This window comes from Mercenaria mercenaria, chromosome 12, assembly GCF_021730395.1.
Source record: "Mercenaria mercenaria strain notata chromosome 12, MADL_Memer_1, whole genome shotgun sequence".
Taxonomy (NCBI): Eukaryota; Metazoa; Mollusca; class Bivalvia; order Venerida; family Veneridae; genus Mercenaria; species Mercenaria mercenaria.
The window spans coordinates 5,713,531-5,728,180 of NC_069372.1; the positions used below are offsets into that span (position 1 = coordinate 5,713,531).

At 38.0% G+C, this 14,650-nt stretch overlaps 1 protein-coding gene across 7 annotated transcripts in view; it reads right to left on the minus strand.

Moving 5' to 3' along the window:
• LOC123535356 (serine/threonine-protein phosphatase 6 regulatory ankyrin repeat subunit A-like) overlaps window positions 1–14,650 on the minus strand; it is a 103,018-nt gene that overhangs the window by 40,057 nt on the left and 48,311 nt on the right. For all 7 annotated transcript variants that reach the window (XM_053519041.1, XM_053519042.1, XM_053519043.1 and 4 more), the window contains 6 exons: window positions 13,786–13,880; window positions 13,250–13,313; window positions 7,311–7,378; window positions 6,825–6,945; window positions 3,749–3,819; window positions 2,359–2,464 (listed from right to left, as the gene is read on the minus strand). In XM_053519041.1, coding sequence (XP_053375016.1) covers window positions 2,359–2,464; window positions 3,749–3,819; window positions 6,825–6,945; window positions 7,311–7,378; window positions 13,250–13,313; window positions 13,786–13,880 — 525 coding nt within the window. The remainder of the gene's footprint in view (window positions 1–2,358; window positions 2,465–3,748; window positions 3,820–6,824; window positions 6,946–7,310; window positions 7,379–13,249; window positions 13,314–13,785; window positions 13,881–14,650) is intronic.

Consider the following 14,650-nt stretch of genomic DNA (forward strand, 5'->3'; position numbering starts at 1 on the left):
TTAAGTTCATTAAATAAAACTGTAGCTAGAGTGAAAATCATTTGTTGTACATGTGTTTAAAACATTTCTTCCAGTGAAAATACCCCAGCATCTTAAACAAATCTAACCCTTATAACCCAAACTCCTGGCTCGAACATTGGTCTGACTGTTGAATATCACTAAGTAAATTACCGCTTATTTAATTACGGTATAACATGTATGCCAAATTAATATATTTGACTGAGGAATTTTGTTACAGATTGCAAAATGAAGCAGAAAATTTTTGGTCAGCATCTGGTTTATTGCAATATTATAAACTGTGGAATAGAAATATGTAATGAGAACTAGAAAATGCTTTTGTAAAAAAGTGCATGTCTCCCCCAATGCAAAGTCCTAAAGGCAAGAAGTCAATAGGGGTCAGGAGTGAAAGTCAAAGAGACACTGATGGTTGGCTGCAATAGGGATCATCTACTTGGCATGTCCAGTCATCCTGCTAAATTTCAACACTCGTGGCCTAGTGGTTCTCAAGTCACTGTTCAGGCTCCTGTGACCCTGACCTTTGATCAAGTGACCTCAAAATAAATAGGGGTCATGTACTCTGCATGTCCAATCATCATATTAAGTTTCAACATTGTAGGTCAAGTGGTTCTCAAGTTATTTCCAAAAAATGATTTTACATGAACAGGCCACTGTGACCTTGACCTTTAATAGACTGACCCCAAAATCAATAGGGGTCATCTACTCTGCATGTTCAATCATCCTATGAAGTTTCAACATTCTGGGTCAAGTGGTTCTCAAGTTATTGATCGGAACTGGTTATCAATGTTCAGGCCACTGTGACCTTGACCTTTAACAAAGTGACCCCAAAAACAATAAGGGTCATTTACTCTGCACGAACAATCATCTTATGAAGTTTCAACACTCTGGGTCGAGAGGTTCTCAAGTTATTGATTGGAAATGGTTTTCCATGTTCAGGCCCCTGTGGCCTTGACCTTTAACAGAGTGACCCTAAAATTGTAAGGGTTCATCTACTCTGCATGACCAATCATCCTACGAAGTTTCATCATTCTGGGTCAAGTGGTTCTCAAGTTACTGACCAGAAATGGTTTTCAATGTGCGGGCCCCTGTGACCTTGACCTTTCACAGAGTGACCCCAAAATCGTTAGGGGTCATCTACTCTTTATGACCAATCATCCTATTAAGTTTCAACATTCTGGGTCAAGTGGTTCTCAAGTTACTGACCAGAAATGGTTTTCAATGTTCAGGCCCCTGTGACCTTGACCTTTAATGGAGTGACCCCAAAATCGATAGGGGTCATCTACTTTGCATGTACAATCATCCTATGAAGTTTCAACATTCTGGGTCAAGTGGTTCTCCAGTTATTGATCAGAAATGGTTTTCAATGTTCAGGCCCCTGTGACCTTGACCTTTGACGGAGTGATCCCATAATCAATAAGGGTCATCTACTCTTTATGACCAATCATCCTATCAAGTTTCAACATTCTGGGTCAGGTGGTTCTCTAGTTATTGATCAGAAATGGTTTTCAATGTTCAGGCCCCTGTGACCTTGACCTTTGACGGAGTGACCCCAAAATCAATAGGGGTCATCTACTCTTCATGATCAATCATCCTATGAAGTTTCAACATTCTGGGTCAAGTGGTTCTCTAGTTATTGATCGGAAATGGTTTTCAATGTTCAGGCCCCTGTGACCTTGACCTTTGACGGAGTGACCCCAAAATCAATAGGGGTCATCTACTCTTCATGACCAATCATCCTATGAAGTTTCAACATTCTGGGTCAAGTGGTTCTCTAGTTATTGATCGGAAATGGTTTTCAATGTTCAGGCCCCTGTGACCTTGACCTTTGAGGAGTGACCCCAAAATCGATAGGGTCATCTACTCTTCATGACCAATCATCCTATGAAGTTTCAACATTCTGGGTCAAGTGGTTCTCTAGTTATTGATCAGAAATTGTTTTCAATGTTCAGGCCCCTGTGACCATGACCTTTGACGGAGTGACCCCAAAATCAATAGGGGTCATCTACTCTTCATGACCAATCATCTTATGAAGTTTCAACATTCTGGGTCAAGTGGTTCTCTAGTTATTGATCGGAAATGGTTTTCAATGTTCAGGCCCCTGTGACCTTGACCTTTGACGGAGTGACCCAAAAAACAATAGGGGTCGTCTACTCCAGCAGCCCTACAACCCTATGAAGTTTGAAGGTTCTAGGTCAAATGGTTCTCCAGTTATTGCTCGGAAATGAAGTGTGACGGACGGACGGACGGACGGACGGAAGGAGGGACGGACGGACAGGGCAAAAACAATATGTCTCCTGGGGGAGACATAATTCTATTAAGAAATAAGAATAGAAATTTCACCTTAGAATTGACGTTGTCACCCTCCTCTAGTATACAGAAGAGTTTTTCAGCATTTCCATCCATTGCAGACAATCTTAGCTGAGGGATTATAATCTGATCTTGTCTCCTAATAAAACATAAAGCATGTTCTATTTTAAGATCTACACTGCTCATCCCAATGCAACTTCAATCAGGGATTTGCTGTATTTCAAGGGACAAAGTTCACGGTATTTTCATATTATTAACCTTAAGCCTGCCGCTGGCAAGTGACTCTGCCTTTGTGACCAGTGCAGACCAAGAGCTGAGCCTGCACATCAGTGCAGGCTGATCTTGGGCTGCACTGGTCGCTATTCAGTAACATAAAGTAAATTTCAGTGAACATCCCTTTGAATAATAAATAGTACAGCCCAAATTAAATAATATTCCAGTCCATTTTAGAAAATTAGCAGGCCAAACGTTAAATCGGTTATTTTTCATTTGCACTAACTAATTACCCTTAGAAGTGCAAAAACTTATACCACTTTGGACAGGAAATTAAACAATGCTTAGACATATTGACTGAATTCTGCAAGTCCTGCTTGACTGTGGACACCATTTGTTCTCTTCATTTCTGACACCCATGACAAATATAAATCTATAAATGTCCAACTGTATAGTCAAAAGAGTACCTGGTTTAAAACAGATAAAATTGCTAAATGGACCATCTGATGTCATAGCTAAATATGGTTCACAGAATGAAAATACAAAATTCCAACCTTGGCTGGTGACATGACTAAAATAAGACAGATTTAAAATGGAATGATGCATTTTACATGTTAGATTTTAGTAACAGCTCATGACAGTGTTAATTTGTTCTTTTGCTGACCAATACCTCTTCCTTGTTCTGCTGCAGGTGTCAAAATCACAGAAAGACATAATATCGAATGATATACAATGGCACTGTGGGAAGAGAATATATCATGGCAAGAATCAACAATCATGTTTAGGTGACACCCTTTTTTTTATTTAACTGTTTACCAGTTCTACACTCTTCTCCACAAGTAACAAACAAAATCTCCACATAAATCCGTGGCTGAGGGAGGATGTTTTCTGAGGCAATGTCATTTATCAAATCATCACGTTATGGAGAGGACTTCAATAAGCCTACTGTCTTTCAGTCCAGTCCAAAATTTATGTATGTAACTTACTATTTAAAATGTACATATTGGGAAATAAAATATGTTTAAATCAAATCATCAAGGAGAACATATGCCCAGAGATCGCAGTCACAACCCTGCAATCCATAAATCTGCACTCTCCCTATTGAGATAAGCAGGTGGTTGCTTAGCAACAGATTTATTCAAAATATACCGTAATTTAAGGTGAATCATTTTATTCCATAAAATCCAAGAGTTCATAAAACATTACTTACTTTTCAAACATTTCTGTTAATTTTTCATGGATGGAGGATTTTCTACACAACCTCAAACTTTTATATAGTCCCTGAAAATATACAATCAATCATGCCAGTGTTTTGATGACGTTTTAGTCCTTTTGTACTCCATTGATTAGTTTTCCAATTTAAAAACATTATGTCTGCTCGCATTTCTTGTAACTCTTTTTACTTTTCTTCGCCTTTTCAAATGTATATAAGCCGTTTTCATATCTGACAGTAAATTTTTATATACTACTGGGAGATTTTGAAGTTTTAAGTCTTCTTATGTTTGGACTCACTGAGTGTTGTTATATTTTCTGGTCCTTTTGGATAATGGAGTCCCATGTATGTGTACAATAGAATTCCACTTATTAATAAGCCATTTCTAAAGAGCGTAAGGGTGTTGCACATTTCATTACCTATCATGTTGCACATTTCATTACCTATCATGTTTCACATTCCATTACCTATCATGTTTCACATTCCATTACCTATCATGTTTCACATTTCATTACCTATCATGCTGCACATTCCATTACCTATCATGTTGCACATTTCATTACCTATCATGTTGCACATTCCATTACCTATCATGTTGCACATTCCATTACCTATCATGTTGCACATTTCATTACCTATCATGTTTCACATTTCATTACCTATCATGTTGCACATTCCATTACCTATCATGTTTCACATTTCATTACCTATCATGTTGCACATTCCATTACCTATCATGTTGCACATTCCATTACCTATCATGTTTCACATTTCATTACCTATCATGTTTCACATTTCATTACCTATCATGAAAAGACTCCAATCAAACTGAGTTTGCTATCATTTTGCTTGGCTGCCTAATTTCTTCCAAAGGATCATCTTATAGCATTCATTAAACTATCCATAAGTTGCTATTTAACCCTTACCATGCTAAATTTCTATAATGAACTTGTCCGTCTTTCAATTTGAACAGTACCATTAACTGTTACAAGAGGGTCATGATGACCCTGGATTGCTCACCTGAGTAATATGAGCTACATGTTTCAAATATCAAACTGATGATAAAATATTAAGAAAGTCAGTAGGTCACATTCATGGTCAATGAAATTCAGTTTTACGATTTGTGTGCGAAACTGTGTATGTCATCTTAATTTCAAGGCTGTATCTTAAAAAACAAGAAAGTAGGTCAGTAGGTCAAGGTCACAGTCAAGTGACATCATATTACTTGGGGTCATCAGGTAATTATAATTAAACAGTCTTGGAAATTGGATCAGATAATTTTTTAAATATTTTTCCTATATAACTCACATAATAAATAAGTGACCCCAGGGCGGGGCCTCTTTTAACCCCAGGGGCATAATTTGAACAATTTTTGTAGAGGACTACTAGACAATGCATCATACCCAATATCAAAAGCCTAGGTCATATGGTTTCAGACAAGTTTTTTCCTATATAAGTCTATATAAAATTTGGGACCCCCAGGGCAGGGCCTCTTTTCATCCAAGGGGTACAATTTGAACAATTTTGGTTGAGGACCATAAGACAATGCTACAAACCAAATATCAAAGGTCTAAGTGTTGTGGTTTCAGACAAGAAGATTTTTAAACTTTTTTTCCTATGTAAGTCTATGTAAAACTTGGGACCCCGGGGCGGGGCCATATTTGACCCTAGGGGAATAATTTGAAAAATCTTGGTAGAGGACCACTAGATGATGCTACATACCAAATATCAAAGCCCTAGGCCATGTGGTTTTGTACAAGAGAATTTCAAAGTTTTCCCTATATAAGTCTATATAAACCATGTGACCCCCGGGGCGGGGCCATATTTGACCCTAGGGAGATAATTTGAATAATTTTGGTAGAGGACCACTAGATGATGCTACACACCAGATATCGAAGCCCTAGGCCCTGTGGTTTTGGACAAGAAGATTTTTAAGGTTTTTCCTTTCGGTTGCCATGGCAACCAGAGTTCTGCATGGAATTCGTTTCTTTGAACAACTTTGGTAGAGGACCACTAGATGATGCTACATACCAAATATCAAAGCCATAGGCCAGGTGGTTTTGTACAAGAAGATTTTCAAAGTTTTCCCTATATAAGTCTATATAAACCGTGTGACCCCCGGGGCGGGGCCATATTTGAACCTGGGGAGATAATTTGAATAATTTTGGTAGAGGACCACTAGATGATGCTACACACCAGATATCGAAGCCCTAGGCCCTGTGGTTTTTGAAGTTTTTCCTTTCGGTTGCCATGGCAACCAGAGTTCTGCATGGAATTCGTTTCTTTGAACAATTTTGAAAGGGGGCCACCCAAGAATCATTCCTGTGAAGTTTGGTGTAATTCTGCCCACTGGTTTTCAAGAAGAAGATTTTTTTAGAAATTGTTGACGGACGATAGACGATGGACATAAAGCAGTCACAATAGCTCACCTAAGTGACAGGTGAGCTAAAAAGGGGTGTTTACCAAAAAGATACTGACTGAATAGCGAACAGTGCAGATCTTCATCAGACTGCAAAGGCAGAATCAATTGTGTCCAGCATGGTAAGGGTTAATCTTGAACAAGTAATCAACATTCCAGTTTAAGAGAGGAATAACTTCTATGAAATATCTCAATTAAAGAAATAAGCAAACCCACTGTGAGGAATCACATGATCAAAATAATCTCTAAACAAAAGTTATATTTTGAAGCACTCAAAGAAATTTCCTACCATGACAAGATATGAAACTTAAATAAAGCCTAACATATGACAAATGAAAATTGATAAATTATTATGTAGTTGAAAATAAAGATAGATAACCTGTAATTACAGACACTAAGGAAAATAAGAAGACTCAGTTTCTTGAAGTGTTCCAGATAATCAGAAGGTGATTGTAATTGAAATCTATGTAGTTTTAGGATACATCTATGTTGCCATATGATTGGCTATATTTGAGATTTACAGCAAAAGTTGCTTCAATATCATCCCATATTATTCATAAATTTATTCTGGTTTAGAGATTATTTTGGTCATGTGATTCCCCACAGTGAAACATTTATCTCTCATTAATATTTCTGAGCTTACAATACACTTACCACAGAAGCTGAAGGAGTATGTTCTCTGAACACATCAACAACATTCTCATGGTTCTGAAGGACTGCATGATGTATAGCCAGATATCCCTGCATATCCTGTATGCTAGCACAAGCCCCATGACTACAAAGAAAAGGTGTTATAACCATTACCCTGCTAAATTTCTATAATGAACTTGTCATCTTTCAATTTGGACAGTACCATTAACTGTTAAAAGGTGTGCTTACCAAAAAGATACTGACTGAATGGTGAACAGTGCACTGGTCACAAAGGCAGGATCAACCCTGTTTAGCATGATAAGGGTTAAAGTAATAATGCACTAAAAAATCTTCCTCATGTCTGAATAACTCATACAGACACAGAATTTATGATGTTATGTTATGTAACAAGTCATGCATGAAGTCAAAACAAAGGAAAATGAACATATTATTATATTCTTGATCAAGGGAAGTTTTCTGGTTTACACATTTCACATGTATATGTCATACCTCAGTAGAATATTACAGCATGCATCATGTCCTGCCTTCGCAGCCATAGACAGTGCAGTTAAACCAGTCTGAAGAAGTAATACAACAGAACAGTTTAACCAGTCTAAATGTGATATAATACAAATAGGCATTTAAACCAGTCTGAAGGAGAAATGAAGGTGTTATAATATAACTGAGCATTTAAACCAGTCTGAAGGAGAAATAATACAAGAAAACAGTTAAACCTGTCTGAAGGTGTTATAATATAACTGAACATTTAAACAAGTCTGAAGGAGAAATAATACAAGTGAACAGTTAAACTAATCTGAAGGTGTTATAATATAACTGATCATTTAAACCAGTCTGAAGGAGAAATAATACAAGAAAACAGTTAAACCTGTCTGAAGGTGTTATAATATAACTGAACATTTAAACCAGTCTGAAGGAGAATTAATACAAGTGAACAGTTAAACTAGTCTGAAGGTGTTATAATATAACTGAGCATTTAAACCAGTCTGAAGGAGAATTAATACAAGTGAACAGTTAAACTAGTCTGAAGGTGTTATAATATAACTGAGCATTTAAACCAGACTGAAGGAGAAATAATACAAGAGAACAAATAAAACAGTCTGAAGGTGTTATAATATAACTAAGCACTTAAACCAGTCTGAATGAGAAATAATACAAGTGAACAGTTAAACTAGTCTGAAGGTGTTATAATATAACTGAGTATTTAAACCAGTCTGAATGAGAAATAATACAAGTGAACAGTTAAAAATGTCTGAATGTGTTATAATGTAACTGAGCATTTAAACCAGACTGAAGGAGAAATAATACAAGATAACAGTTAAACCAGTCTGAAAGTGTTATAATATAACTCAGCATTTAAACCAGTCTGAAGGAGAAATAACAAGTGAATGAAGTATTGCCATGCAATACAAAGTCCCCTACTGGAAGGCACCTAATTTTCTCTACTGCAGTATAACATCATGAACTGATATCTGTCAATGATGTATAAACAATATTGTACTATTATATACAATATGTTATAACAACACACCTGGATTAAAATGTGCATATATAAAAACCCACAGTTGTTTTCATATTGAAATGTTTTTGCCGATTAAAAAAAGTTATCATATAAGTTATTTATAGTACCAACAAAGGGAAATTTCCCTTAAAAAAAAAAAAAAAAAAAAAAAAAAATCTATATAATATATGTCCACAAGAAATTCTTTACCAGGTAGAGATAGGTCAAAATACACCTACAAAATGGATGTAACATGCAAACTGTACCACAGAAAAGTGGTCTCGATTTTTCTCTACGGCCAATAATAAACAAGAGGACCATGATGGTCCTGAATCGCTCACCTATCCCCACATGACCCAGTGTTGAACTGAGTATGGTGAGTTATTTCTATTATTTGACATAGTGGCCTAGTTTTTGAGCACATGTGACCTAGATATCATCAAGATAAAAAATTCTGACCAATTTTCATGAAGATCCATTGAAAAATATGACCTCTAGAGAGGTCACAAGGTTTTTCTATTATTTGACCTAATGACCTAGTTTTTGAAGGCACGTGACCCACCTTTAAACTTGACCTAGATATCATCAAGGTGAACATTCTCACCAATTTTCATGAAGATCTCATGAAAAATATGGCCTCTAGAGAGGTCACAAGGTTTTTCTATTTTTCGACCTACTGACTAAATTTTTGAGCGCACATGACCCATTTACGAACTTGACCTAGATATCATCAAGCTGAACATTCTCACCAATTTTCATGAAGATCCATTGAGAAATATGGCCTCTAGAGACATCACAAGGTTTTTCTATTTTTAGACCTACTGACCTAGTTTTTGACCGCACGTAACCCAGTTTTGAACTTGACCTAGATATCATCAAGGTCAACATTCTGACCAATTTTCATGAAGATCTCTTGAAAACTATGGCCTCTAAAGAGGTCACAAGGTTTTTCTATTTTTAGATCTACTGACCTAGTTATTGACCGTATGTGACCAAGTTTCAAACTTGACCTAGATATCTTCAAGGTGAACATTCTGACCATTTTTCATGAAGATCCATTGAGAAATATGGCCTCTAGAGAGGTCACAAGGTTTTTCTATTTTTAGACCTACTGACCTAGTTTTTGACCCCACGTGAGTCAGTTTTGAATTTGACCTAGGTATCATCAAGGTGAACATTCTGACCAATATTCATGAAGATCTCATGAAAAATATGGTCTCTAGAGAGGTCACAAGGTTTTTCTATTTTTAGACCTACTGACCTAGTTTTTGACCCCACGTGACCCAGTTTCGTACTTGACCTAGGTATCATCAAGGTGAACATTCTGACCAAAATTCATGAAGATCTCATAAAAAATACGGCCTCTAGAGAGGTCACAAGGTTTTTCAATTTTTAGACCTACTGACCTAGTTTTTGACCCCACATGACCCAGTTTCGAACTTGACCTAGATATCATCAAGGTGAACATTCTGACCAACTTACATGAAGATCCGTGGAAAAATATGGCCTCTAGAGAGGTCACAAGGTTTTTCTATTTTTAGATCTACTGACCTAGTTTTTGACCCCAAGTGACCCAGTTTCGAACTTGACCTAGATATCATCAAGGTCAACATTCTGACCAATATTCATGAAGATCTCATGAAAAATATGGCCTCTAGAGAGGTCACAAGGTTTTTCTATTTTTAGACCTACTGACCTAGTTTTTGACCCCACGTGACCCAGTTTCAAACTTGACCTAGATATCATCAAGGTGAACATTCTGACCAATTTTCATGAAGAACTCATGAAAAATATGGCCTCTAGAGAGGTCACAAGGTTTTTCTATTTTTTGATCTACTGACCTAGTTTTTGATTGCACATGACCCAGTTTCGAACTTGACCTAGATATCATCAAGATGAACATTCTGACCAACTTTCATAAAGATCCCATGAAAAATGTGACCTCTAGAGTGGTCACAAACAAAAGTTTACGGACGGACGCACGGACGACGGACGCCGCGTGATCACAAAAGCTCACCTTGTCACTTCGTGACAGGTGAGCTAAAAAGTTACAATAAAATCTATTTATAGTAATAACAAAGGGACGTAATTCTAAAAACAAGGGTGCCTCATGGTGGTGAACATTTGGTCCAAGTTACATCAAAATCCCTCAATGCATGAAGAAGAAATGCTCCGGACAAAGTCATTCTTGAATTTGACCTTTGACCTTTAAATATGACCTTAGACCTAGGGACCTGGTTTTTGCGCATGACAATCCATCTTATGTTGGTGAACATTTGTGCCAAGTTACATCAAAATCCCTCCATGCATGAAGAAGAAATGCTCCAGACAAAGTCATTCTTGTGTCTGACCTTTGGTCTCTAAGTGTGACCTTGACATTAGACCCTGGGCTTGGCTTTTGCGCATAACATGTTGTCTCATCCAGGGGAATATTTGTGCCAACTGATATCTAAATCCTGTTTGCATGACAAAGTTTTAGACTGGACAGGAAAAAAATCCTACTGACCTTTGATCTCAAAGTGTGACCTTGACCTTTAAGCTAGGGTACTGGGTGTTGCGCATGACATGTCATCTCATCATGGGGAACAATTATGCCAAGTGATATTGTAATCCCTTGATGGATGACAGAGCTCTGGATCGGACAGGAAAAAAAAAATTATTGACCTTTGACCTCCAATTGTGACCTTGATCTTTGAGCTAACGTCGTCTCATCATGGGCAACATTTGTGCCAAGTAATATTAAAATTCTTTGAAAAATGACATAGTTATGGACCGGACATGAAATTGAAGACGGACGGACGGACTGAATGACGGACGGACAGACGAACGGACAGAAAAGCGAAACCCTTTAGTCCCCGAAACTGGGTTTTAACCAGTAGGGGACTAATAATCTTAAACAAGAATCTCACAGGAATGTTACAGATATTAAATATTAAAATCCCTTAATGAATGTCAGAGTTATGGACCCGACACGAAACAGACCCTGTTCATGCTATGTTAACATTTGACTGCTAAATGTGACCTTGACCTTTGAGCTAGGGGTCTGAAAGTTGTGCATGACACATCGTCTTATTATGAGGTACATTTGTGCCAAGTAATATTAAAATCCCTTCATGGACGGCAGAATTATGGACCGGACAGGAAAAAAGCCCTGTTGACCTTTGACCTCAAATTGTGACCTTGACCTTTAAGCCAGATGATGGGGAACATTTGTGCCAAGTAATATTAAAATCCCTTCATGGATGGGAGAGTTATGGACCGGACAGGAAAAAAGCCCTGTTGACCTTTGACCTCCAACTGTGACCTTGACCTTTGAGCTAGGGGTCCGGGTTTTGCGCATGACACGTCGTCTCATCATGGGGAACATTTGTGCCAAGTAATATTAAAATCCCTTTATGGATGACAGAGTTATGGACCGGACACGAAATTGCGGACGGACGGACAGACGGACAGACGGTCAGACGGACGGAATGACTGAAAAGCGCATTCCTATAGTCCCCGAAACTGGTTTTCAACCAGTAGGGGACTAATAAAAGACACTGATGGTTGGCTGCAAAAGGGATCATCTACTTAGCATGTCCAATCATCCCACTAAGTTTCAACATTTTGGGCCTAGTGGTTCTCAAGTTATGAACTGGAAACAGTTTTCCATGTTCAGGCCCCTGTGACCTTGACCTTTGATCGAATGACCCAAAAATCATAGTGGTAATCTACCTTGCATGTCCAATCATCCTAATAAGTTTCAACATTCTGGGTCAAGTGGTTCTCAAGTTACTGATTAGAAAGAGTTTTCTATGTTTAGCCCCCTGTGGCCTTGACCTTCGATGGAGTGACCCCAAAAACAATAGGGGTCATCTACTCTGTAATTCCTATCAGGCTATGAAGTTTGAAGGTCAATGGTTTTTAAGTTATTGACCGAAAATAGATTTCCATTTCTGCCCGCTGTGACCTTGACATTTAATAGAATGACCCAAAATCAATTGGGGCCATCTACTCTGCATGTCCAATCATCCAATGAAGTTTCAACATTCTGGGTCAAGTGGTTCCCAAGTTATTGATCGGAAATGGTTTTCCATGTTCAGGCCCCTGTGACCTTGACCTTTAACAGAGTGACCCCAAAAACAATAGGGGTCTTCTACTGTGCAAGATCACTCATCCTATGAAGTTTCAACATTCTGGGTCAAGTGGTTCTCAAGATATTGATCGGAAATGGATTTCCATGTTCAGGCCCCTGTGACCTTGACCTTTAACAGAGTGACCCCAAAACCAATAGGGGTCATCTACTATGCAAGACTAACCATCCTATGAAGTTTCAACATTCTTGGTCAAATGGTTCTCAAGTTATTGACCGGAAATGGTTTTCCATGTTCAGGCCCCTGTGACCTTCAGCTTTGATGGAGTGACCTCAAAAACAATTGCAGCCGTCTACTCCATAAGCCCTGCCACCATATGAAGTTTGAAGGTTCTAGGTCAAAGGGTTTTCCAGGTATTGCTCGGAAATGAATTGTGACGTACGTATGGACGGACAAGACAAAAACAATATGTCTCCCCCAGTGGGGGGTGGGGGTGGGGGAGACATATTGTTTTTGTCCTGTCCCCACTGGGGGAGACATATTGTTTTTGTCCTGTCCGTCCATACATATGTCACAATTCATTTCCGAGCAATAACTGGAAAACCATTATACAGAAATACTATTGTAAACCTACCACAATACAGTATCTAGGCAAATAGTACCCCCTCCCCAACCTCCTGCCACACCATGTAAAATTCTATATGGACATAGTGCTGTTAAACTGCTATAACTTAATGGGAATTTACGTGTTATGTCCAACAGTGCATGTGTCTGTTTTCTTGAAAAATTGTCATCAAAACATTCATCAAAATTTTGTTTATTGCTTTGAATATACAATATTGTGATACATATTTTACCTGTGAATGCTGGGCATTGATTGTATCTGTACATACACCAAGTAATGTCTCCAAGTTGTGAACCCTGAAATGAAATATATCTATATAATGTCAAACCAAAGTAGTTTAAAGAAATGCACCAACAAAATACTACAACGTTTTGATGAAATACTTGATACAGTTTAATCATTTTGGCCAAAATGACTATAAAATTTCTAACACCAAATCTTCACTGAAAAGGCAAGTCTACACATGTATACTATTTTTGTTTGCACAGGGAGAAATGTCTCCAAGACCAAACAATGCTTGAAAGACAAAAATATTTTGGAGACCAGTCTCAGAATACAGTTTGCTGATTGGTCAATTTCAAAATTTCACTCAAAAACAGCCAATCAGATTCTAGAAATTTTAGACTGGTTTCAAAACTCAGTTTTATAACCTCAGACACTCGGGCAAGACTAATTTATTAAGAAACTGACCAAGCCGCAAAGAAAACATCTGGCTTTGTATGATGGCAATCCCTAATTAGAGGGGTCATTAACAGGAGCAGTACTTACTTCGCATTTACTGCAGCTACCATGATAAGGGTGTTGTAATCCGAGTCTACCACAGACAGGTCTGTCAAACGCAAATCTATCGGATAAACAGCATCCTGTAAGCAGAACAACTACAGTCATATCTTTATCATTTATGGGGCTTTTGTAACTGCTTCAAACAGCAGCACTAATCTAAATGAAAACAAGAGTGCCAGACTATCACAAAATATGCCCATCATCGAACTCGACCTAATTCAAGGGACATAATCCAAGAGTGCCTTGGAAGATTTGGCTGCTTATTGCACTTGGCCAAGATATTATGCCCACAAACATTGTCAGCAAGTTTGGTGAATATCGGATAAAAACTGTTCGACTTATAGGGTGACAAGGCTAAATTCGCTGTTTTCTGAGTAATTTAAGGGCCATAATCCAAGAGTGCCTTGGGCAATATGGCTGGTTTTGCAAGTTTGGTGAAGATCAGATGAAAACTGTAAGACTTAAAGAGCGGACATAGCTAAATTCACGGTTTTTCAAGGAACTCAAGGGCCATAATCCGAGAATCTAGGACGATTTGGCTGGTTATCGAACTTGGTAGAGATATTATGCTCAAAAAAAGAAAGTTTGGTGAAGATGGATGAAAACTGTTTGACTTGAACAGCGGACATGCCTTGGACGCTGACAGCTCGTCAGCCGCCGCCACCACGGGTGTTTGTATAATATGCCCCGCTCTTTCAGAGACGAGCATATAAAAAAGTAAACTTTCAATCAAATTTTGTACTTAATGATGTCCACTACCACTAGTTGTTTTGCTGATTTTAATAAGTTTTGATAACACAAAATAAACCAATTTCACAGCAACTATAACAAGAGGGCCAAGATGGCTCTA